The sequence below is a fragment of the Zootoca vivipara genome, chromosome 4, assembly GCF_965207765.1.
Source record: "Zootoca vivipara chromosome 4, rZooViv2.hap1.1, whole genome shotgun sequence".
Lineage (NCBI taxonomy): Eukaryota > Metazoa > Chordata > Lepidosauria > Squamata > Lacertidae > Zootoca > Zootoca vivipara.
The window spans coordinates 92,513,667-92,536,193 of record NC_142587.1 but is presented as its reverse complement, the minus strand read 5'-3'; the positions used below and the strand labels follow the sequence as shown (position 1 = coordinate 92,536,193).

The window sequence follows — 22,527 nt, the reverse complement described above, 5'->3', positions numbered from 1 at the left end:
TTTCCCGAAAAGATGGAATGCATCATCCAACAAAGGTTGGAAGATTTTGCCTATGCTAATTTATATGGTTAAATGCACATATAGAAATATTTACTATGATGTCCATAAGGGAATGAGGCCCTTCCTTGAGCTGAGAGAGAGGGAAAAAATGGTTCTCTAGCCACAGGAAACCTTCCCATAGGGATGCATACCTGTAAAATATTCTCCAAATTCTTGTTCTAATTTCATTGCTCGGTCGTATGTCTTCTTGGCTTGTTCTTCTGTGAAACGTTTATTCATTTCCCTAGAAACACATTGGAGGTAAGGAAGATCCATCACCATTTCATTATCCATTTGCTGCAGCCAAAATAAGCCCCAACAAGTTATCTTAAAAATAAATAACTAAGGTGCCCTTTTTTTAATCCAGGGGTGGGGGAAATCCTCAACCCTTTATACAGGCCATGTTGTCAGAAGCTCTGGAACTAAGGCAAAAAGAGTGGCGTCTGAAAAACAGAACTCTCCTATAAACTATTAATGTCATAGGAGCACTAAAATATGTTCATATTAAAAGAGCTTAATGCAAGGTTAGGCAACATGCTGCCTGCCAGATGTTGGACTCCAGCTGCCATCAGCTGCAGCCAAAATGGCCAATGATAAGGGATGATGGGAGCTGAGTTTCAATGGCATTGGGAGGGTACCATGTTGGCTATCCCTGCATTAATGATACACCTCAGAACTAGGTCTCTTTCATTATGCTGCTTAGTCAAAATGAGGACAGACAGTATTTTCCATGGCAACACAGCCAGGGCTCAATTTGTCAGAGAGTTCATTTCCCAAACTCATTTCCAATTGGAACATGGACAACAATAGCTCCCAGACTGTGCAAACTGCTTTTCCTTCACTATGCGAATGGCCGTCGCACATCCGTGACTGGCATGCAGGGCTTTCCAGGTTAGAGGATATAGATTCCCTTCCAAGCGCTGGTTAATTTTAGGAAATCGGCTGCGGCATGTGGATAAGCAAAGCAGAGAGACATGAAACCATAATCTAAGACTCCGGAGGAAACCAGAGACGCATGCCAAAACGAACTGCACACAGCGTAAACCACGTGTGGTGCATGCTGAAAATTATGCGCATGATGATGCATAAGGAATTGGCTAAGAAGTACATGACAACACACATTTGTTACAGCTGACCTAGCTCTTGGGAAGAAGAATCTGCCTGCTGACTGAATTGGGGATGCACCAAATGTGTCTACGCTAAGGAAGGGGAAAGCTACTCAAAAAATTAGTATTTAGTATATGTGCTCCTGTTTCAGTAACTAAGGGTGGCAAGCCTATGGTGAGATCCACTGGGATGAACAGCTTACGGTGCAGGGGATCTCGGGTTTGTCTGACTGATTCCTGGCACAGCTGGGCTCAGCTGGCATTAAGCGCCCAACCCCAGATCAGCCAAAGATATGCCCGTTTAACTTGCTCATCCTGGCTCAGCTGGGGCTCAGTCAGCGGAGCCAAAGCTGGATGAAGAAGAAGAGGAGGAGGAGTTTGGACTTGATACCCCGCCTTTCACTCCCCTTAAGGAGTCTCAAAGTGGCCAACAATCTCCTTTCCCTTCCTCCCCCACAACAACCACTCTGTGAGATGAGTGAGACCGAGAGACTTCAGAGAAGTGTGACTAGCTCAAGGTCACCCAGCAGCTCAGGGCCGGTGCTAGGTTTTTTTTGCGCCCTAGGCGAGATCACCTTCTGGTGCCCCCCCCAAAATAATGAAAAAACAAAATAAAAAAACAAAAACAAAACAAACAAACAAAAATTAGAAAAAAATAAAAATAGCAAATAGAAAAAAATAAAAAGGAGACAAAAATAAAAATAAAATAAAAAACAGCTGAGAGGCGTGGGGAGGTGGTCCCAGGCTCCTGCTCACCTCCGGAGCTTCGAGCGGGAGCGCGAGCTGGGGCCACCTCGCTGTGTCTGTCAGCTGTAGCCTGTAGAGTGGCTTCAGGCCGCTCTCCGGAGGCACACGCGCGCCTCGGGAGAGCGGCCTGGGGCCGCTCTTCAGCTGACAGGCGCAGCAAGGTGGCCTCAGGCTCGCACTCCTGTGCGCCTCTGGACCTTTGCGCGGGGAGCCTCCGGAGAGCGGCCTGAAGCCGCTCGGCGGCGGGGGGTGGCGGCGGGCATGCTGGCCAGCGCCCCCTCCATTCTGGTGCCCTAGGCAGCCACCTAGGTCGTCTGAATGGACGCGCCGGCCCTGCAGCAGCTGCATGTGGAGGAGTGGGGAAGTGAACCCAGCTCACCAGATTACAAGTCCACCGCTCTTAACCACTATACCACGCTGGATGAGCTGAGGCTGGTGTAAATCCCCAAAAGGAGTGTTACGGTAAAATGGCAAAGCAGGATTTGCAGTGGGCCCCATGGTGGAGTGTGGGCCTTGGCCCATGCCTGACAATGGTGATGATGTCTGAAAGCAGCTCTGTAATTCACGCATCATCTAAGTTAGGCTCTGATTAACAGTGGAGCCAGTGACTTGTGTTTCTCTCTTGTGGGGAGATGCAAATAACAGCAGCAGCAGCAACAATTTTATTCTTTCTATGCTGCCCATCTGATTCAGTTGCCCCAGCCACTCTTGGTATAATATAAAGACACCATAAAACATCAAAAGTGAAAGCTTCCGTATCCAGGGCTGCCTTGGGAAAATCATATAGTTGTTGATCTGTTTGACATCTGATGGGAGGGCGTTCCACAGGGCAGGTGCCACTACTGAGAAGGCCCTCTGCCTGGTTCCCTGTAACCTCTCTTCTCGCAGTGAGGGAACTGCCAGAAGGACCTCGGAGCTGGACCTCAGTGTCTGGCTGAGCGTTGGGGATGGAGACGCTCCTTCAGGTATACTGGGCCGAGGCTGTTTAGAGCTTTAAAGGTCAGCACCAACACTTAGAATTGTGCCTGGAAATGTGCTGGGAGCCAGTGTAGCTCCTTTAGGACTGGTGTTATATGGTCCTGGTGGCCACTCCCAGTCTGGCAGACACGTTCTGGATTAGCTTCTGTAGTTTCCGAGTCACCTTTAAAAGTAGCCTTGTGTAGAGCGTGTTGCAGTAGTCGGGAGATAACTCTGGCGTGGCAGTGTGCAGGCATGTAGGGCCTCAGCCAACGTATCAGATGGAGCTGGCAGACACCCACCCTGGACACAGAATGGACCTGTGCCTCCATGGACAGCTGTGAGTCTAGAATGACTCCTTTAGGGGCACAGTTATTCCATTCAGGATCAAGGAGTCCCTCACATCTGCCTGTCTCTCGTCCTCCAGAAACAGTACTTCTGTCTTGAATGACATACACCAATGGAAGAAGTGTAACTCACCCTTCCTGGATTTGAACATAACCAGCAATGCCCAAAGGCAGCTGCACACCAGGAAAGCATGCACCCCATGTTACGCAGTGTTCCAAATCCTGGAAATGGCAGGGAGCTGAATTCTGGGCAGCATGGAATACTCTTACTCTTAATGGTTTAAAAGGAGACAAGTACTCACAGCAATGGCTCCCAGGATTTAGGCTTAATGAAGATCGCAATGGGGTACAGCTGCGCAGCTTGTAGTCGCTTGATGGCGTTTCCTGATACATCGAGTATACAGTGTTTGCCCTGTTGGGAGTAGGTGAAGAGGTGGTTAACTCTTGCAATGTTTAGCTGCATTTCAGCCAAAAAGAGAGCACCTTGCCCTCTCACATAGGCAATCTATGGAAACCTTGCTCTTAAGTCACACCGCCACCAGAGGTGGTTCACCGGACGGGGTCTTCTTCGTTGCAGTGGAACTAACTCTTGGAGGTCTGTCTCATGCTCTCTCTGATGGCGTTGTGGCATTTTGGTGACCTCATCTGCCTACGCCAATGTTCCCTTGCCTATGGTAATATCTGCCGCAACCTTTGCTATAGGAACAAACTTACCCTTTCTGCCACAAATCTGACAGATTGAACGCTAGTCCCATAAAGATTATCGTTATACTGTCCGGCCTCTATGAATTTGTGCTCTTGGATGTCCTTTTCCATTTGTTCTCTGGAGATGACAAAATGATAATCTCTACCATCCACTTCATAATCACGCTTTGGCCGAGTTGTATCTAGCGGCGGGGGGGGGGGGGGAGAGAGAGAGAGAGAGAGAAGATGGAAAACAAAGCAGGATAAAGCTTTCTGTAAGTGCACCAAGACAAAAATGAAATTCACCAACCCAAAGATATGTCTACATCTTGAAGGAACAAACACCCATTTCATCACTGGTTTCATGCAGCAACAACAACAGTATCTCATTCATCTATCTATCTATCTATCTATCTATCTATCTATCTATCTATCTATCTATCTATCTATCTATCTATCTATCATCTATCTATCATCTATCATCTATCTATCTATCTATCTATCTATCTGCCCATCTGGGTTAGCTCAGTTGGTAGAGCATGAGATTCCTAATCTCAGGGTTGTGGGTTCAAATCTCACCTCGGGCAAAAGATTCCTGCATTGCAGGGGGTTGGACTAGATGACTCTTGGGATCCCTTCCAACTCTACAATTCTATGATTCTATCTACATATCTATATGCTGTAACAGCTCTGACTCCTAGTAAATTAGCAAAATCTATAAGATGAGTTCAAATATCTGTTGGAAGTGTAAAAGAAGAAGAAGGCACCTTTCATCATATGTGGTGGTCTTGCAAGGTAATAAAAGCATTATGGGAAATGATATATAATGAGATAAGAATGTTTAAATTAACTTTTATAAACAAAACCAGAGGCTTTTTTAAATTAGGAATTGTAGGTGCTGACAGGAGTGCCTGGCGTGCTATGGTCCATGGGGTCATGAAGAGTCAGACACGACTAAACGACAGACCAAAAATTTTAACAAAGAATGGGATTTTTTTTAAAAATTTATCTAGGAGACCATTGTAAGGAGATGAAAACATTACAGGATTGCAATAACACTTGTGAGGTAGTAAGTACTATGGAGATAATGGAGTTATATTGGACTATTGAAAAATATGCAGTAGAAAAGGTCTAATACTAGGACCCATGGAAGGGATGGTGGGAAGTCCAGGGATTCAGAGGAATATTTAAAGGTGGGTGTGCATGATTGTATTATAATAATTCTATATTTGTAAAATCAAATAAAAATTATTTGACACACAAAAACAAATGCATACTGTAACAGCACCATCCATATACACACAAGTGGAAGGTTTAAGGGTATCAGCAGGTTTCAGGGACCCACAAGGTTTCAGAAATACAAACATTATATTGGAATGGGGTGTGTGACGCCGTACCACGGGAAGCTTGAACTCAGGACATGCTCAAAGGTGCTCTTCCTCATTATTATTTCACATCCCCCCCGGGCTATATTAGGATATGAAAAGCAGACCCTAAATTACGAAACACGAACGTAGGTCAGGTCACTGGTCCATTTAGCTTGGTACAATTGGCTTTACGGGGTTTCAGAGCTTTTGGAGATGCTGGGGATTGAACCAGGAGCCCTTTGACACACAAAGGTACCGAAGCATGGCCCTTCTCCATAAGCCATGGGTAGGCAAACTAAGGCCCAATCGCCTTCTAAATCCGGCCCATGGACGGTCCGGGAATCAGCATGTTTTTACATGAATAAAATGTGTCCTTTTATTTAAAATGCATCTCTGGGTTATTTGTGGGGCATAGGAATTCGTTCATTTGTTCCCCTTCAAAATATAGTCCGGCCCCACACAAGATCTGAGGGACAGTGGACCGGGCCCCCTGCTGAAAAAGTTTGCTGACCCCTGTGTAAGCCCTGGCTTCTGAAAGGCACATAAGCATCAGATTTAAAAATGGATGCTATTTTAGTAAGGTATCACGAGGAGAGGCAGCTGGAACGATAAGAATCGTACTGTCACAGCTTCTTGTCTCTAATTCAAGTCAGAATTAGTATGTTGGAGAAGCAAACATAGAGGCGAAGTCTCTCCATGGCTGTTAGCCACAGAAATATCTGCCCCAATGTAGCCAAAAGAGTAAGAGTCACACCAGCAATTCCTAGGGGTCAGAAAAGGATATTTAGGTATGCGACAACTGCGGCCCGTATTTTGTTAGCCCCCAGATGGAAAGTGAGCGAGGTCCCAGCTAAAGAGGATTGGCAACTTAAGTGGACAGAATATGCAAAACTTGCAGATTTAACACAGAATAAGAGAGAAAGAGGAACATATATTTAAAGAAGAGTGGAAAACATCTATTGAAGACATGGGAAATAACGGTATACAGCTGAAAACGCTGGCTGCATTAAGATAAATTCAACAGAGTAAATAATTTTTTGATGGATGTTAAGGTGGAAAACTGATTTGAATGGTTATGGTAAAATATGCAGGGATGTATGATATGAAAAATGAACCATGGAAGGAGAAGAAGGGAAGTCGTTGGATACTTTAAAGTTTGCAAAATGTTTATTTTGAAATGTAAAATTGACAACTTACTGGTAATAAAAATGATTATTATATAAAAAAAGGGTCGCATCAGCTCCTGTACCCATTTTTGCCTCTGTCCCCACATATCTATGACATACGCCCCCTGGAAGGTTATCCATGTGGGAATGAGCTTTCTGAAAGGTGAAAAGGCCCCCGCCCCAACATTAAACAGAGAAAAATGGGAAAAGAGGTCTCAGAAAATATAATACTTACGTGGTACACAGGAGCCAAATTTGTCAGGAAATTCAGATATCAAATCATCATTGATTCGATCTTTCATTGGCCCAAGGATAATAACTGGTCTGGTGTAATTAACTGAAATGCAGAAAGAAAAGGGACATCTTGATGATGGAAACTTTAAAGCAAAGTGTGATGGCAAGTCAACAGCTCATGTTTACCTGTTGGTAGAAATGAATTGGCTGAACACACTCGTGGAGTTAAAAGAAAAGATTTTGCTATGTCCATACCTGCCAAGTTCCTGCTGGAAAAATAAGGGATCGGCAGGCCGGAAGTAGCGCTGCCGCCATTTTGGAACTGGGTAGAGCAGCACCGGAAGTCGCTTCTGAGCATGCTCTGCCCAGTTCCAAAATGGCCGCCGCACCAGAAATCGCTTCTGCGCATGTCCAGAGACTCCAGACATGCGCAGAAGGAGCCTCCCCCAGCCGGTAAGTAAACCGGGAAAAAACAAACAAACAAAAAATCCGTTTTTCCAGCTGGGGACGGCTGGAAAAACGAGGGTTTCCCGGGGAATACGGGAGACTTGGCAGCTATGGCTATGTCCAAGCCAAAGGGTAAAAAAGGTAAAGGAAAAGGACCCCTGGCTGGTTAAGTCCAGTCAAAGTTGACCATGGGGTGTGGCGCCCATCTCGCTTCAGGTCGAGGGAGCTGGCGTTTGTCTGCAGATGGCTTCCCAGGTCATGTGGCCAGCAGGACTAAACCGCTTCTGGCGCAACGGAACGCCGTGACGGAAACCAGAGCGCACGGAAATACCATTTACCTTCCCACCACAGTGATACCTATTTATCTACTTGCACTGGCGTGCTTTCAAACTGCTATGTTGGCAGGAGCTGGGACAGAGCAAAGAAGCTCGGTTGTTTAGACCACAGCACCACCCGCATCCCTGTTTCCAAGCCAAAGGCTACCTGGACATGTCGGTTATTATTAAAACAAAGTGGGAGTTGGGAACATAAATAAAACTATTTAGAGTAAGGAGTCACACCACATAAGCAAAAAATTCACATGCTACAAGCCAGCTGGGACAGTACCAGAGAATGCAATTCACTCGTTCATTTAATAACCCACTCTTCCTCCTGCAGGAGCCCAGGTGGGCAAAGAAAGAAGTGGAGAAACAAACATCTGGCAACATCCTAAAAATAATCCCAATATGGATGCAGATTGGGAAGGACCTAAACTTAAAAGTCCTTCAGTAGGTGCTGAGAAGACATTGGGAGGGAATTCTGAAGGGTCGGTTCCACAACAGCTAAGGCCCTGTTCCTGTATCAGGTGGAATGGACAGCCTGATAAGATCTGCAGGAGGATAAGGAATGAAATGATCTTTTAGTTTACCCTGGTCCCAAGCTGCATTGGGCTTTATATACCTGCACACTGCCCAGTAGCTAACAGGCAATTGGTTCAATTTTTCTCACTGGTGATATCATGTCCCAATGAGCAGCCGAGCTGCTCCAATTTGCACCAGCAGCTTCTAAGGGCAGCCCCACGTAATACGCATCTCCTGCCTGCAGTCTGAAGTGAATGGATGGACTGGGTCATAGAGGCTAAATCTGGGTCACAGCAGAAAGAGATAGCAAAATTCTAAAATGTGACAGTGGACTGTACCACTTAAGCTGGGGTATCACATTTTTTAATGCAACCGCCCCCCCCCCCCATATACAAATGTCCCATGCCAGTCAGAAAACTACCACAGTGGACTGAATGTGGGCCAAAAGAGCTTTCATGCTGCTCTGCTAGTTTTCTCGTGACAGGGAGTTTTTGTGCGACCTTCTCCCCCCCACTTTTACACTGTAAAGTGGTATGGTCCCCCCCTGCCATCTCAGGACTGTACCACCTCATTTTCCTGAATGAATAGATGGCATCTACTGATCATCTGATTGATCCAAACATGTTTAGTAGAATGTCAGACTTTGCTTACTTTCCTGCCTTGTTACGGGTTCGTAGGAGAGAATGCAATCTTCTTGCCCTCCTGTGAAAAGAAGAAAAGGGGGGGGGAGAATCACTGTTGACAAACAGACTTTCTGAAGATGGCTCCCCCCACCCCGCCCTGTGTGGAGATCAATTCCAGCTCTTCAAGGATGCTCAAACCAGAGTCGTTCCAAAATGCGTTCGGAATTCTCCAGCAGTTTAAACTGTCAACGTAACCAAATTATAATTAATCAGCTGTGTCAAAGAAGCTACTTCATTGATTACTAGTAGCTGGGCGAACAGCAGTAAGGCAGAAAACGTATATAGATCATTCATTGCTTGGCAGCAGCCGTTGACTACGGCACCTCTGGAAATTTCACATTTTAAAAAGGGGTCAGCCCAACATGATCAATGATCAGGCAATCAGAAGGAGTGCAAAAGAATTGACATACTTAAGGTTTGGTCGGCTCATCCAGCTTTGAATCAGAAAGGAGCACCAGACACAAGGTGGAGGTAGCCATTGGGTGGAGACCTGAAACATTGCTGCAAAGCTTCAGAGCAGTGGAAGGACAGGAGGACTTGAAGCTGGGGACTGTTCTGATTATGTGATGCAGTGAGTGGAGAGCCTTTGTACACACAGATGCTCTGTATGAATGCCAGAGTTCCTGAAGGTTCATAGTTAAATTGTGGGGTCCGGTGGGTGTAAGTGAGGGCACATGGTCTGAGGTTCAATCCATTGCATCTTCCATTACAAGGTTCAGGGAGTGGGTGATGGGGATTTTTTTTTTCTCTGCCTGAGATCCTGGAGGGATACTGCCAGTCAGAGTAGACAATGCTAGTCTAGATGGACAAGTTATCTGGTTTGGCACAAGGTACCTTTCCAGATTCTTTCCATGAGTTGGCTGACGAGGGGTCTTTGGGATAAAACCCTCTAACAGGAAACATTCAACATGCACTATCTAAATGTTGCTACGTATTATTTTTCACAGCCAAATTTGAAGTTTAAAATGAGGCACAAATTATGGAAGTTGTAGCAGTTGGTTTGGTAGCGTGCATGGGAATTTACTGATAAGCAACTTCTTTTCCGACTGCAGAAAGGCGTGCGTTCTCTAATGACAGAATCAACATTTGGGAAGGTGCATAAAAAATGCATTGCAAGCAATTCAGACATTTGCTTTTAATCATGTAGTTTAGTTCAAACACACACACACACACACAACTTGTTTCATTATCGCCCAATTAGTTTTGTCGGGCAATTATGGCCAATTGAGCAATTAGGCTAAATAGACACAGGAACGATTGAGCAATTGATGTCAGTTCCTTTGTACTTTTAATTGAATGCATTTGATGAATGAAGGGTGCGCGCGCATGTGAGTGTAATGGGAACATTACTGGTCACAATTCTGAACAATTTTATCCAGGCAACTTGGTTTTAAAGAACAAAAGCTTTTCTACGGTGTAATCCTAACATGCAGATCTACCAGACAGGTCGGATGGAGTAGACGTTCTTCACCAATGAAGATAAGCTTTCAGCCTGTTTGTGTGTGTTTTCACCATGGAGGACCCTGACATTCATGCAGGAATCTCGACAGGCGTAGATCTCCTACCTGCCAGAGGTAGGCTCTAAAACACGGTATTCCAGGGGTATTCTGGGGGAGGGTAACCAGAGGCAGCTTTGTTCCTCAAAGAGGTCTCAGGATCAGGCCCTTCAACTCTACCAGGCAGGAACTGGCATGGTTAACCCTCCCACTGTAGAAACCAATAGGGAGGAAATTAAATAATAAAAAAAAGAATTGCCAGGCTTCTTTACAGGGAAAACCCACCTCCTGCTCTGTCTGGAATCCTGGAGACACCTGCCTGTCAGTGTAGACCAGGCATCCCCAAACTTCGGCCCTCCAGATGTTTTGAACTACAGTTCCCATCTTCCCCAACCACTGGTCCTGTTAGCTAGGGATCATGGGAGTTGTAGGTCAAAACATCTGGAGGGCCACAGTTTGGGGATGCCTGGTGTAGACCATACTTGAGCTTGAGAGACCAGTGGTTTGACTCAGAATAATGCTATACTGTTCTCCACCTCTAACAGAAGGGAAACAAACAGGGAGAGGCCAGCAAGCGAACACCTCCAGGAAGGGAATGATACCAAAAGGAGATGAAGGAGGTCATGCCTCTGGAGACTATCAATGTGGCCACTTGGCACTGATCTCATTGCACCACTGGCGCCAAGTAAACCTGCTGGGGAAGCGCACCAGAAAACGAATATCTCCTGGCTCTGGTTCAGACCCTTTCTTGAGAGGAAAGGAGAGATCTTTAGAGTAAGCAGCCTTATGCTCAGGATGGGTGACAGGAGAGGTTACGACCAGTTGGGTTAGAAGAAGCTGTTCAAGCTTACGGAGTCCAAGATCGGGGCAGAAGCTGCACAGAAGCAATGGAGTTGTCCCAATGGGTTGGCATGCCCACCCACCAAGCTTTTAAAGATGGGGCCATGGGAGCTTACTCGGGAGGCTCTTGTGCCTTGCAAGACTGTCAAGTGTGCAGGTGCTCATTGCACTGGGGAGGATGTGTCAGTTCCCAGTGGCTGGAGTGCTGCTGGGTCCCAGACAACTAGGTTGTGCCTTCCCCATCTGACTCTGGTTCCTCCACTCCTAGTGGTTAGTTGCTGCCCTCCTGGATTCTGTGCTCCTTCTCTTGGGAAGGAAGAGGGGAGGTGGGAGTCCTGCTTCTCCAGCCAGAGCAGTCGTTTCCTGGAGAAGTGAAGTACCTGCCTCCTCCAGCCTCTGTTTCCCTGTCTCTGCCACCCCTGATGTCATTTCCTCTTCCTCTTCCTTGTCTGTCAGCCTACCACTCCATGCCTGAGCCTAGTGACACCTCAGGACTCATGACAGACTATACTGAATGCCTCACCCTTGAGGCTGGAGCCGACCCTGTACATGATGCCTGGCGGTTATGCAAAATAAAAATAAAAATGCAGATGGTAGCATCTGTCATTTGCCCTGGTTGGGACGGATTAATCTGTCAATGTCCATTTTTCTTGGTTTCTCATTTTTCAAGTCGGTTTGCCCCACTTCCGCAACAGCTTGTAATTTTTTTTTGAAAAAAAAGTTTGTGTCAAAATCCATGTACCTTTTAATGTGCACTTCTCTTAATGTTTGCAAGCCAGTTTCCTAAATGCAATGCATTTCTCTGTGTTATGTTCAGTAACACACACTTCTTAATGCAGGATTTCCCTGAATATTTGCTTTTCTGTACACACACACATACACAGATATATTTGGTTGGAGACCTGAATTGCAAAAGTCGGAGAAGTGTGAATTTCAAAGAGAAGCTGTGTTTCAGTCTGCAGATGGGTCCAGGAAGTGCAAATTAAGTAAGTTCCTGTTGAAATATGAACTGAACACATTTCTCCCCTATCTTTAGCTTCTGGCCACTGATTTGCAAGTCAATTAATGTTAGTTCAGGTTATGTCAATGTAACCTATCAAAATATCTTGTTTAGCTGGAAGAAAGTAGAGGAGATTACTATTCTGACTATTAACAGAGGGTATGAAACCCATGGTTATTTCAGTGTACACTGAGAGAGATGCTTCATGCTTCATTCACATTCTCTCTCTCTCTCTCTCTCTCTCTCACACACACACACACACACACACACACACTTTACAAATGGCTTGTAAATGTTAAGGAAACAGCAGAAGAAAACTGTGAATGATTGCAACTTTTTTCTTTCCGGAAATACAGTTGTGCAGCTCCCATTCATTTAAATGTGGGGTGTACAGAGGGAGCATGGCTCGCTCCAGATTGCACCAACAAAGTCTACTCATAATTTGATGGACGGCTTGTTGGATAGGGGACCCAGGAAGCCAGGGATTTCAGAGAGAGCTTGGCCAATCAGAATTCAGGCCTGTTTTGAACATGCACTGGTCTGATGTGGAAGGAAGCCCCTTCCCCTTGCTCCAATTTCTTCCAAGAAAATGTAGGTTCAATTCGAGTTAATCAAGTGCCTTTGCTTTTAAATGCTGAATCACAAATCGTTCCCAATGCCTCAAAGGAGTTGATTCTAGAGGAGAACATCATTAACCTGTGGGTTGTATCGAATGTTCTCCATATTCAGGGTAAACCCACTGAAGGTGATGGTCAGGACTGGTTAAAATTCCTGTCATCTCTGCCCAATGGCCATGCTGGCTGGGCCTGATGGGAATAGTAATGTAACAATACCTGCAGGACATACATTGGCTATGCCTGTAACTAGTTACCCTCCAGAGTTTCAGGTGGGAGTTGTTCTCAGCCCTACATGGAGATGCCATGGTTTGAACCAGGGATATTTTACATTCAAAGCCAAGCCTATTATGACCGCAATCCTAAACACATTTATTAGGAAGTAAGCCCCACAGAATTCAGTTGAACTTATTTCTGAGTAAACACAGCATTGCGCCGTAATTGGAATTTCCCACCACCAGGGTGGTGGTAAGAGAAAGTAATAGCCGTGCCTGACTTAGGTCCATTCATTTTGATGGACTTACTCTGAGTAAAACTGAGTTGGACACAACCCCATGCAAGCAGAAAATCACAGGTTCAACCCCCTAACACATCTAGTTCACAGGCCAGTTAGCGGGGTGATGTGAAATAATTTTGCCAACCAGAACGGACAACACGAGGCTATTTGGACAAACAGTGTGACCTGATTTAAGGCAACTTTCCGCATTCCTCTCCATCCACCCCTGTCAGTTCCTAACCAGGCAGTGTCCTGATTTTGAGGGCACTTTTGAAATGCACAAGTGCCAACTCCTGCCTCCTCTAAATCATAGTCAAATGATGCTCCCTGCAGCCAACAGAGCTGTCAAAAAAGTTTAAGGAAGGCAGGCTCACATTTTGGCCCCTGAAATTTGAACACTGTGTTTGGGTACCAGCAAGAAGGGAGGGCTGTTTCAAATGGGGAGAGCACGGTTGCACTCACAGTGGGTCAGTGCATCTTGCTGTTAACCAGAAGGTTGGTGGTTTGAGCCCACCCAAAGATGGGCAGGATTCTTTCTTTGCAGGGGGATAGACTAGATGACCCCGAGGTACCTTCCAACTCTACAATTCTATGATTCTATGACTTCCCATAGGCATCTGGTTGCCTAAGGTGAAGACAGACCTCTGGACTAGATGGGCTTTTGGTCTGATCCAGCAGGGCTTTTTTTAAACTGTTACATATGAATTGATCTGTCAGTCTTGATTTCTCTCAATTTTTTCATTTTTTACAGACTTCAATTCAGTTCTCCACACATCTGAGCAACTTGCTAACAAACAACAACACCCTAGTGCATTTTAGTGTGAATCTTTCTTAATAAATATGTGTCTTGCAAGCAATTCCCACAATGCCATGCACTTTTGTCTGTTATTTTCACCAATAGGGGTGTCTGTATGCAATCTTCCCCCCGATGCCATTCATTTCCCCGCACATTATTTGGTTGCAGAACTGCACTGCAAAATTCATAGAAGCGCAGTTTTCAAAGGGCACCCGAGTTTCGGTTTGTGTTTTGGTTCGTCGTGTGCGAATTAGGAACTTTCTCATTAAAATGCAAACAAAAGGGAATTTCTCCCCTTTCCCTAGTCAGTGTTGGAAAACAAATGCTAAATTTAAACGATTCCTGGGCCTGATTCAGCAGGACTTTTCTTACATATTGACTGAACCACTTTCTTGGAAGGCAACATTTGGATCACAAGAAGCTGCCAATTTATCATGGGAGGAAAAGATTGTCTGGAAAGGACATATCAAACCAGGCCATGTCTGTTTTAGTGCTACATCCCAGTATTTGCACCTCATTCATGTCATCCGTTCAAAGCACTCTTATACCATTTTAATTGGGATGGCTTCCCAAAAGGATCCTGGAAACTGTAGTTAATATACGGTGCTGTTAAAAAGTAAAATTAAAGTTAAAGGGACCCCTGACAATTAAGTCCAGTCGCAAACGTCTCTGGGGTTGCGGCGCCCATCTCGCTTTACTGGCCAAGGGAGCCGGCGTTTGTCCACTTCTGCAGACAGTTTTTCTGGGTCATGTGGCCAGCATGACTAAGCCGCTTCTGGCGAAGCCAGAGCAGAACATGGAAACACCGTTTACCTTCCCGCTGGTGCAGTACCTATTTATCTACTTGCACTGTGTGCTTTCAAACTGCTAGGTTGGCAGGAGCTGGGACCGAACAATAGGTGCTCAGCCTGTTGTGGGGATTCGAACTGCCGACCTTTCAATCAGCATGCCCAAGCGGCACAGTAGTTTAACCCACAGCGCCACCCACATCCTGTGGTCCTGATAGGAGGCCCTGATTCCCTTCACAGAGCTACAGTTCCCAGAGCTCCCTGAGAAGAGGGATTTTTGAACCTCTCTGGGAATGTTAGCTCCGGGAGGGGAATGGGGGTCTCCTAACAATTCTCAGCACTCTTAGCAAACTACATTTCCCAGGATGCTTTGGGAAATTAAAACAGTATTGTGCTTGAAATGAACAGTGTGGATGTGATTTGATTTCTGTTTGCACCTGGTAACAAATCAAGCCATTTGCACCAATAATAAAAGTGACAAGGTATTTTATATATGTATTTTTTAAAAGTTTGAAGGTGGAGGGGGAGGGTGGGGGCAGGAGAGGAGAGAAGAAACGAAACGACCACAGGCAAGCCAAAGTAAAAAAAGAGACCCAAACAAAATCTGTTAACTTACTGTAGCTACTTTCGCTATCGCTGGCATTAGAAGAAAGGTGTTCTGCAAGAACAGGACAGCAAATTAAAAGGACATATCCAAGCACCAGAATGTCAAGGAACCTCCCCAGTCATGCAAAAGGTGGAGGGTGCAGAGTGGGAGTCAAAAGAACCAGTGCAGCCAGATAGTCCCCAAATACCAAAGGCATTAACTCTTGTGGAAACGTTGAGGACGAGGGGTGTGCCAATCCTGTTCCTAAAGCAGCAGCTGGTGAAAAGTGTTGTACTTCAGTGGCAGAGCATCTGCTTTGCATGCAGAAGGTCTAAAGTTCAATCCCTGGCTTCTCCCAGTAGGGCTAGGAATGTCCCCCATCTGAAACCCTGGAGAGCTTCTGCCAGTCAGTGTAAAAAAAGTAAAGGTAAAGGACCCCTGGACAGTTAAGTCCAGTCGCGGACGACTCTGGGGTTGTGGCGCTCATCTCGCTTTCAGGCTGAGGGAACTGGTGTTTGTCCACAGACAGCATCCCAGGTCATGTGGCCAGCAGGACCAAACCACTTCTGGTGCAACAGAACACTCTGATGAAAACCAGAGAGCATGGAAATGCCGTTTACCTTCCCACTGCAGTAGTACCTATTTATCTACTTGCACTGGTCTGCTTTCGAACGGCTAGGTTGGCAGGAGCTGGGACAGAGCAACGGGAGCTCACCCCGTGGTGGGGATTCGAACTGCCGACCTTCTGATTGGCAAGCCCAAGAAGTTCTGTCGTTTAGACCACAGCGCCACCCGCATCCCTACCAGTCAGTGTCTCTACCAATGGTCTGACTCAACAGAAGGCAGGATCCTATTTTCCTATGGATCACGGTTTCCCAAACTTGGGTCTCCAGCTGTTTTTGGACTACAATTCCCACCACCCCCTGATCATTCTAGCTAGGAATGATGGGAGTTGTAGTCCAAAAACAGCTGGAGACCCAAGTTTGGGGAACATTGCTATGGGTGCATGAGGCTTCCATTCCTGGTGCTGCTCTTTCAGCATAGTTGAAGACCCGTGGGAAACATGGCACTCATATTTATTGTGCATGCAGCGGCTAGTAGTCCCAGGGGTGGTCTACATGCTTTGTGCAAACTTGTGCATAAGAACCCTCATCACCATTTCCCCCCTTCTCTTTGGAAAAGCAGCGTTGGGAGGCAGTGCCAAAGTACTAATGAGGAGAAAGGCGCCTTAATCCAGTGATGAGGAATCTGCAGCTCTCCAGAGGCCTTCGGACTTCCCGTCAGTCCCAGCCAGCTAATGGTTTGGGAGTTGTAGAGCAACAACATCTGGAGAGCCACAGGCTCCCAATCTCTGCCTCCACCCCTTTGTAACTCATGCTGATTGGATTTGGTTTTCCCTCCACCTTGGAGTCCCCTTCCCCCTTTGAAATGCTCTGCAAATAAATCACAGACCATTACTCCGAGTCAGACCATTAGTCATTTCAAGCCCAGTACTGACTGCTCCAAAATGGCAGCGATTCTCCAGGGTCTTTTTTGTTAGCCTGCTGCCTACGATTTTTTTTTGTTTTTCACTGGAGAAGCCTGGGCTTGAACCTGTGGCTAATCAGCATGCAATGCATTTGTTCCGCCAGTGAAATATGACCCCTGGGAGACAGCCTTGCAAACTTGGAATTAAAGAGGCTGAATTAGATGGGTCTTCCTTAGATCCAGCATATAAGGTGGTCCTTATAAATTCTGGACGAAGTCTTCTGAGGCCATGAGGTGGGCTTTGGACAGAACATCTGACCTTCCATTGTTGCTACACACAAGGCGAAAAGCATCAGATCTGGAGGTGAAATATGGCCTCCAAGTCTCTCTGTCTGCCCCAGGCAACTGGTTCTGCTTTACCACCTGAGTGTTTTTGCCTGTCTGGAAGGTATCCTTGAACTCTGATCACGCCTCTTGCTTGACACAGAGGTGGCATGTGTATGCATGTAGAAACTAGCCACAAAGGCAAAATTTGCATCAATTGCTCCACTCACCTTTGCCTTTGGCCCCACCCACACCTGGAAGGTTTCCCTGAAGGGAACACATCCCATAGTTTGAAAAAGGTTCCCCAACCCTCCTTTACAAAATCCAATGGATTTTTAAAAAATTCTTAGAGGACTGTATGAGGAATGCAGCTTTCACTCCACACTGCATTCACAGAGATAATCTCCATTCAGGAATAAAAAGTGAAAGAGCCCATCTATATTTTGCCCAGCTTTCATGTACTCGCATGCCGATTCTTGCTAATTCCTCCACAAATTACTGAAATTTGGAGGGTGGCATGAGTTGGTCTATCAACGAGAAAAGCCCTTTGCTCGGCAACCGAACCTCTCAGCTCCACAAGAGATAAGGCACGCCTCCTTTCACAGGGGAAGTCGACCATCAGGTGGGGTTAACTGATGCTCGGGAAGATGCTCAGCAAGAAAGGAAACCCCAAGGGCTGCATCGGGTTGTGCACACAAGCATACAGTCCCTGTAATGAAAAGCGCATTCATAGCAGTGGGCAATGAAGGCAACACTGGAGTTTTTGCTTTTTCCTGCGTGAACTTGTGCATCGGGGAAAAAAGAATCGGAAAACTCCGAAGAAAGTAGGTACTGGTAGGGTGATGACTTTTTCATTCCCCCCCCAAAAAAATTATTTCCTGTAGCACAAATGGATGAACTTTTGCCTATTAATGACTAAAATGAGGTATATTCCATTGAAATATTAAAAAAGGTTACGCACAAACCGTTTTTAATTTTTTTGGTATGCCGTTTTACCATTTCATAAAATTGTATTAACAATTCTATATATATTTCATATCAAATTTGGACACAACACCACGTTCCACAAAGGGGAGTGTTCTTAGCAACATAGGGTATACAAATGTCACACCTGCGCAAGGTAAAAGCCCCTTTTTGGGACCTCAAAACTCAGCCAGCAGACCCTGCCGGACATGCTGGGAAATGAACCTACAGGAGAGGTAGCAAAACATCGTCCTCTAGCGGCGTCTATACTGTTACTACAGCTAAAAAAAAGCTTCCTTGTGTGTTTGATGACCCTATATCATGTTGTATATATGTGACTCTAAAGCTTGGGTTCAACTTTATATCTGCTTACAGTGCCTTCAAAAATGGTCAAAAAACTGATAAATAAAATTTTTAAAATCATTTTGTGCGCGAGGGTTTTTTTAATCAAATCTCTTTGAAAGTAAGATTTTATCTAATCTTTAATGAAAGCTCATCAAATTATGATACAGGGAAATGAGGTTGTAAAAAAGACATCACCCTAGTAGGCAGCCATTATGCATATCAAGTGAAGCCGTTGCAAGGTTAAGAGTGATGCAGGGGCGGGCAGGAGAATCCTCAATGGTTTTTTACTACAGTTTTAAGAACTCCATTCCAACCTCTATCATTTTCTCTTACTTATTCACCATAAGGTTGAGGGCCACACTGAATCTGAATGGGAGCCTTTCCCTATGCATATAGTCAATGCAAATATCTATCTGGATCAGTGTGTCTGCGAGGGGAGCAGTTAAAATCCCCAACTCCACACCCCTCCCCCCACCACGATACCTACCCAGATAGGTCCTCCTGCACTTCCAATTGATTTAATTTAATTTAGTTTGTCATTGGTATGAGCTTTCGTGTGCATACACACTTCTTCAGGTATCTGAAGAAGTGTGCATGCACATGAAAGCTCATACCAGTGATAAACTTAGTTGGTCTCTAAGGTGCTACTGGAAGGATTTTTATTATTATTTTGTTTCGACTACGTCAGACCAACACGGCTACCTACCTGTAACTTAATTTAATTTATTCATGATTCATTTAACAAAATTTAGAGACTTGTTAATTTTTATTTAAAAGCTCTACGCAGTTTACATAAAATAGTATAAAATGGAAAGGGTATAAAAAATAGGAGTATAAAGTATATGCAGTCGTACCTTGGATCCCGAATGCCCTGGAAATCGGGCGTTTTGGCTCCCGAACACCGCAAACTCAGAAGTGATTGTTCCAGTTTGCAAACGTTCTTTCGGAACCTGAATATCTGAGGGGCTTTCGCGGCTTCTGATTGGCTGCAGGAGGTTGGTTTCCAAACGTTTTGGAAGTTGAATGGACTTCTGGAACCAGATTCCATTCGACTTCCAAGGTACGACTGTATACCCATAAAAAACAGGAGACTTTCAAAACAAGCCATTTTAAGCAAGTATATATAACAAAATTGCACGTCTGGGCAGACTTGCTGAAAGAAAATGGTTTTTAGTAGGCACCGAAAGCAGAACCAAGAAGGCCCCTGCCTGATTTTAATAGGCACTTTATTTAAATTTATTTTTAAATCACCATTCACACAACTGCTCACTGCGCGAGTGGTGTCCTGTCTAGTTTGGACCTGAGGTTGCGTTTTTCTAGGATACCTACGCTTTAAACTATAATTTCCTCGATTGGCAATGTTTAAGAGTGGGTGCCAGTCCTTACACAGTCAAAATGGTACCGCCTACTCTCACCAGGGAGGTGTTTGCAGCCTCAGGATTACAGATCAGATAGCCACCCCCAGCTCTCCTGGTTTCTTCCAATGAAAGCAAAGCATTAAGGCTACGAACTTAACGAAAGTTAACAAAAAAAAGGGGTGGGGATAATAAGGTGGAACATTCAGAAACAAACCTTTCCTGTGTTTTGAGTTGCAATCTAGGAAGATTAAGCATGAATGCTCCCTCTGAAGTGCATTCTGGGTATTGATATGAGTTCTATGTGGAGACTGTCTAAAACTGTCTTCCCCAACCTGGTGTCTACTAGATGCTGTTGGACTACAATGTCCATCATCCATAGCCAGCATGGCCACTGGTCAGGGATGATGGGAGCTGCAGTCCAACAATATCTGAAGAGTGATCAGGTTGCGAAAGACTGGTCTAAAGCAGTGGTTTTTGAAACATTCTAATTTCTGGGAAGCTTTTCCATATTGAGTAGGCCTCTGAGCACCTGTCACAGAGGAACACTGTTTTGCAGCGGGCTCTGGAGCATGTTCTCAGTTCATTTGGCTGCTGCTCAGCTTTCTGGGGCTTCACCGTCATCACAGGATGGCTGTACCACACAACACGCCCCATACTCTCCCGTGTCTGCACATTGCAGGGGAAGGGAAGATGGCAAGTGAGGTCCAAGCCAGAGCAGGTCCATGTTTGGGGGGCGCTTGGCAACATGCCCATAGTGGCTCCCCCATCCGTCTCCAAACACCCTCTGAATACCAGATTCTGGGCATATCAAGTGAGGAGAGTACTGCTGCACCCAGGTCCCCCATGTGGGCTTCACATGGGCTTCTGGTTAGCCACTGTGAGAACAGGATGCTGGACGAGATGGGCCTTTGACTTGGTCTAGCAGAGATGTTCTCCCCTGACATGAGTGGGTGAGTGATGGTGGTAAGGAGAAACTGTGGCCTCCGCTCACTTAGCTGCCCCTCTTCTCTCTCTAAGCCAAGGAACCTGAAACACTCCAGATGTTGTTGAATTTCAGCTCCAGTCAGTCTCAAAGACCATGGTCAATGGTCAGGGCTGATAGGAGCAACATCTGGAGGGCCACATCACCCATCCTTGCACCAGGCAATGTTGTATGGAGCAGAGGGTGGCCCATATCTCCTATTTTCACAGCCAGGCAGCACTACTTGACCTTCCTGAGGAGCAGATGCAACAGCTGTTGTCAGATGGCAGTGACCCTTGAGATCAACCCTGATCAGATCATTTTTGAGACAGCTGTAGGAACCTGGGGGGGGGGAGGGGATGGAGGGGTTAAAAACGACTGGTGTAAAACCCCCCAAAACCTGTCAGGAAAGGATCAATGGTGCATTATTTGTAAACCAAAAAAAGTGTTATTTACAGAATTAGACATACCTGTTTCATATGCTGTATGCTATTAATATTGTCATGCAGAACAAAACAAACAAACAATGGAAACTTATTTCACCCAGTGCATTCAAAGCTGGGGAACGAAATTAAAACAAAATAAAAATAAAATCTAATCTTGTGCATGCCAGGGGTGGGAGGTCCTTGGGGAAAGAACAAAAGCCAAACTAAAAAAGAAACCAAATTTATTTAAAAGAAAGAAAGAACGAAAGAAAGAAAGACTGGGGTGACAGTGACCATTCCTGGGAACTTACTCAGAGTCTTTGTTCCATAACCGTCGTCACCTAATCCGGGGATGTCCTGCACGGGAGTTTCCCCAGAGAGAGCAATGAAAGAAAAGAACAGCCGCAGAAGAGGAAGGAAGAAGTCAGTGGCGTTGAAATGGATACTACCATGACTGACCATGTAGATCCCACAGTCTGGATTCCCTGATGCAGAAAATTAGCTCAGATGAAGATAGCTTGGCTGGCAAACCAGGCAAGCAGTCAGCGAGTGATGCTGGAAAACCAACACCATGGTCTTTGTGTTCTGGGTCACATGGCCTGACTTCAGGAGCACCTATGTTCTGGACAGCTCATTGGTTTTATACTATGAGTGGTGCATCTTGGAAACATATGAATTGGCCTACAGACTCAGTTGCAAACCAGACAACACAATTCCTTTGCCGATTTAAAAAACAGAGTGTAAGATGGTTTGGCACATCATTCATAATTCTGACTTGGTTCACATGACACGACATGTCAAGAGATGCTTTGGCGAGCCCATGCTCCCAGAGAGCAATGGGCTGCTTTGCTCTTCCCCAGTTCTTTTTACTGAGCCAAGTCCAAGTTTGTTCTAATTCAAGGTTTATTCTTGGCTATGGTTGGCAATTAGTGAGGAGGGAGCAGCTTAACTAGGAGCAAACCCTGGCTTACTCAGCACAGCATAGAAGCAAGGAGAATCTTGATGTAGCAAAGAAAGCTTGTGAGGTCTTGATAAACCATAGTTTGGTTTACCGTGTCACGTGAACCAGCCCATTGTTGCAAATATTAGGAGACACAAAAAAAGTAACTGCAGCAAATTTTCTTTCAAAATGCACAGCTTCCACCTCACCCAATCTAATCTAATCTGATCTAATCTAATCTAAGAATGGGATTTTTAAACTTGCTATCTTGTCCCAGCTTACCCTTCAGCACCAACATCTGGCTTTTTATGCATTCATTTAAAATATAGAACTCCATTTGGCAAAACAACACTAAAATGTTTTAATTTGTACATAAGGATCCATTCAGGCAACCAAAAGTGGTTGAGGATCAAACTAGTCTTTAAAAAAAAGAAAAAGAAATAAAAGGTATTAAGAGTATATTAAGGTATTAAGGTATATTAAGAGTCCCCCTCATTGTCATATTCAGTTTG

At 45.2% G+C, this 22,527-nt stretch overlaps 1 protein-coding gene and 1 non-coding gene across 11 annotated transcripts in view; one reads left to right on the top strand and one right to left on the bottom strand.

Annotated features, from left to right (window-relative positions):
• Positions 1-22,527, bottom strand: part of DLG2 (discs large MAGUK scaffold protein 2) — an 835,907-nt gene that overhangs the window by 3,652 nt on the left and 809,728 nt on the right. For 4 of the 10 annotated variants that reach the window (XM_088668834.1, XM_035114518.3, XM_088668838.1 and 1 more), the window contains 5 exons: positions 8,585-8,635; positions 6,649-6,750; positions 3,911-4,083; positions 3,499-3,608; positions 192-283 (listed from right to left, as the gene is read on the bottom strand). In XM_088668834.1, coding sequence (XP_088524960.1) covers positions 192-283; positions 3,499-3,608; positions 3,911-4,083; positions 6,649-6,750; positions 8,585-8,635 — 528 coding nt within the window. Of the gene's footprint in view, positions 1-191; positions 284-3,498; positions 3,609-3,910; positions 4,084-6,648; positions 6,751-8,584; positions 8,636-15,262; positions 15,305-21,386; positions 21,433-22,527 lie in introns of all 10 variants that reach the window. The other 6 variants (XM_088668833.1, XM_088668835.1, XM_088668836.1 and 3 more) reach the window with 2 other exon arrangements.
• Positions 4,390-4,467, top strand: TRNAR-CCU (transfer RNA arginine (anticodon CCU)). The gene has a single exon. It is a non-coding gene; the product is annotated as a tRNA-Arg (tRNA).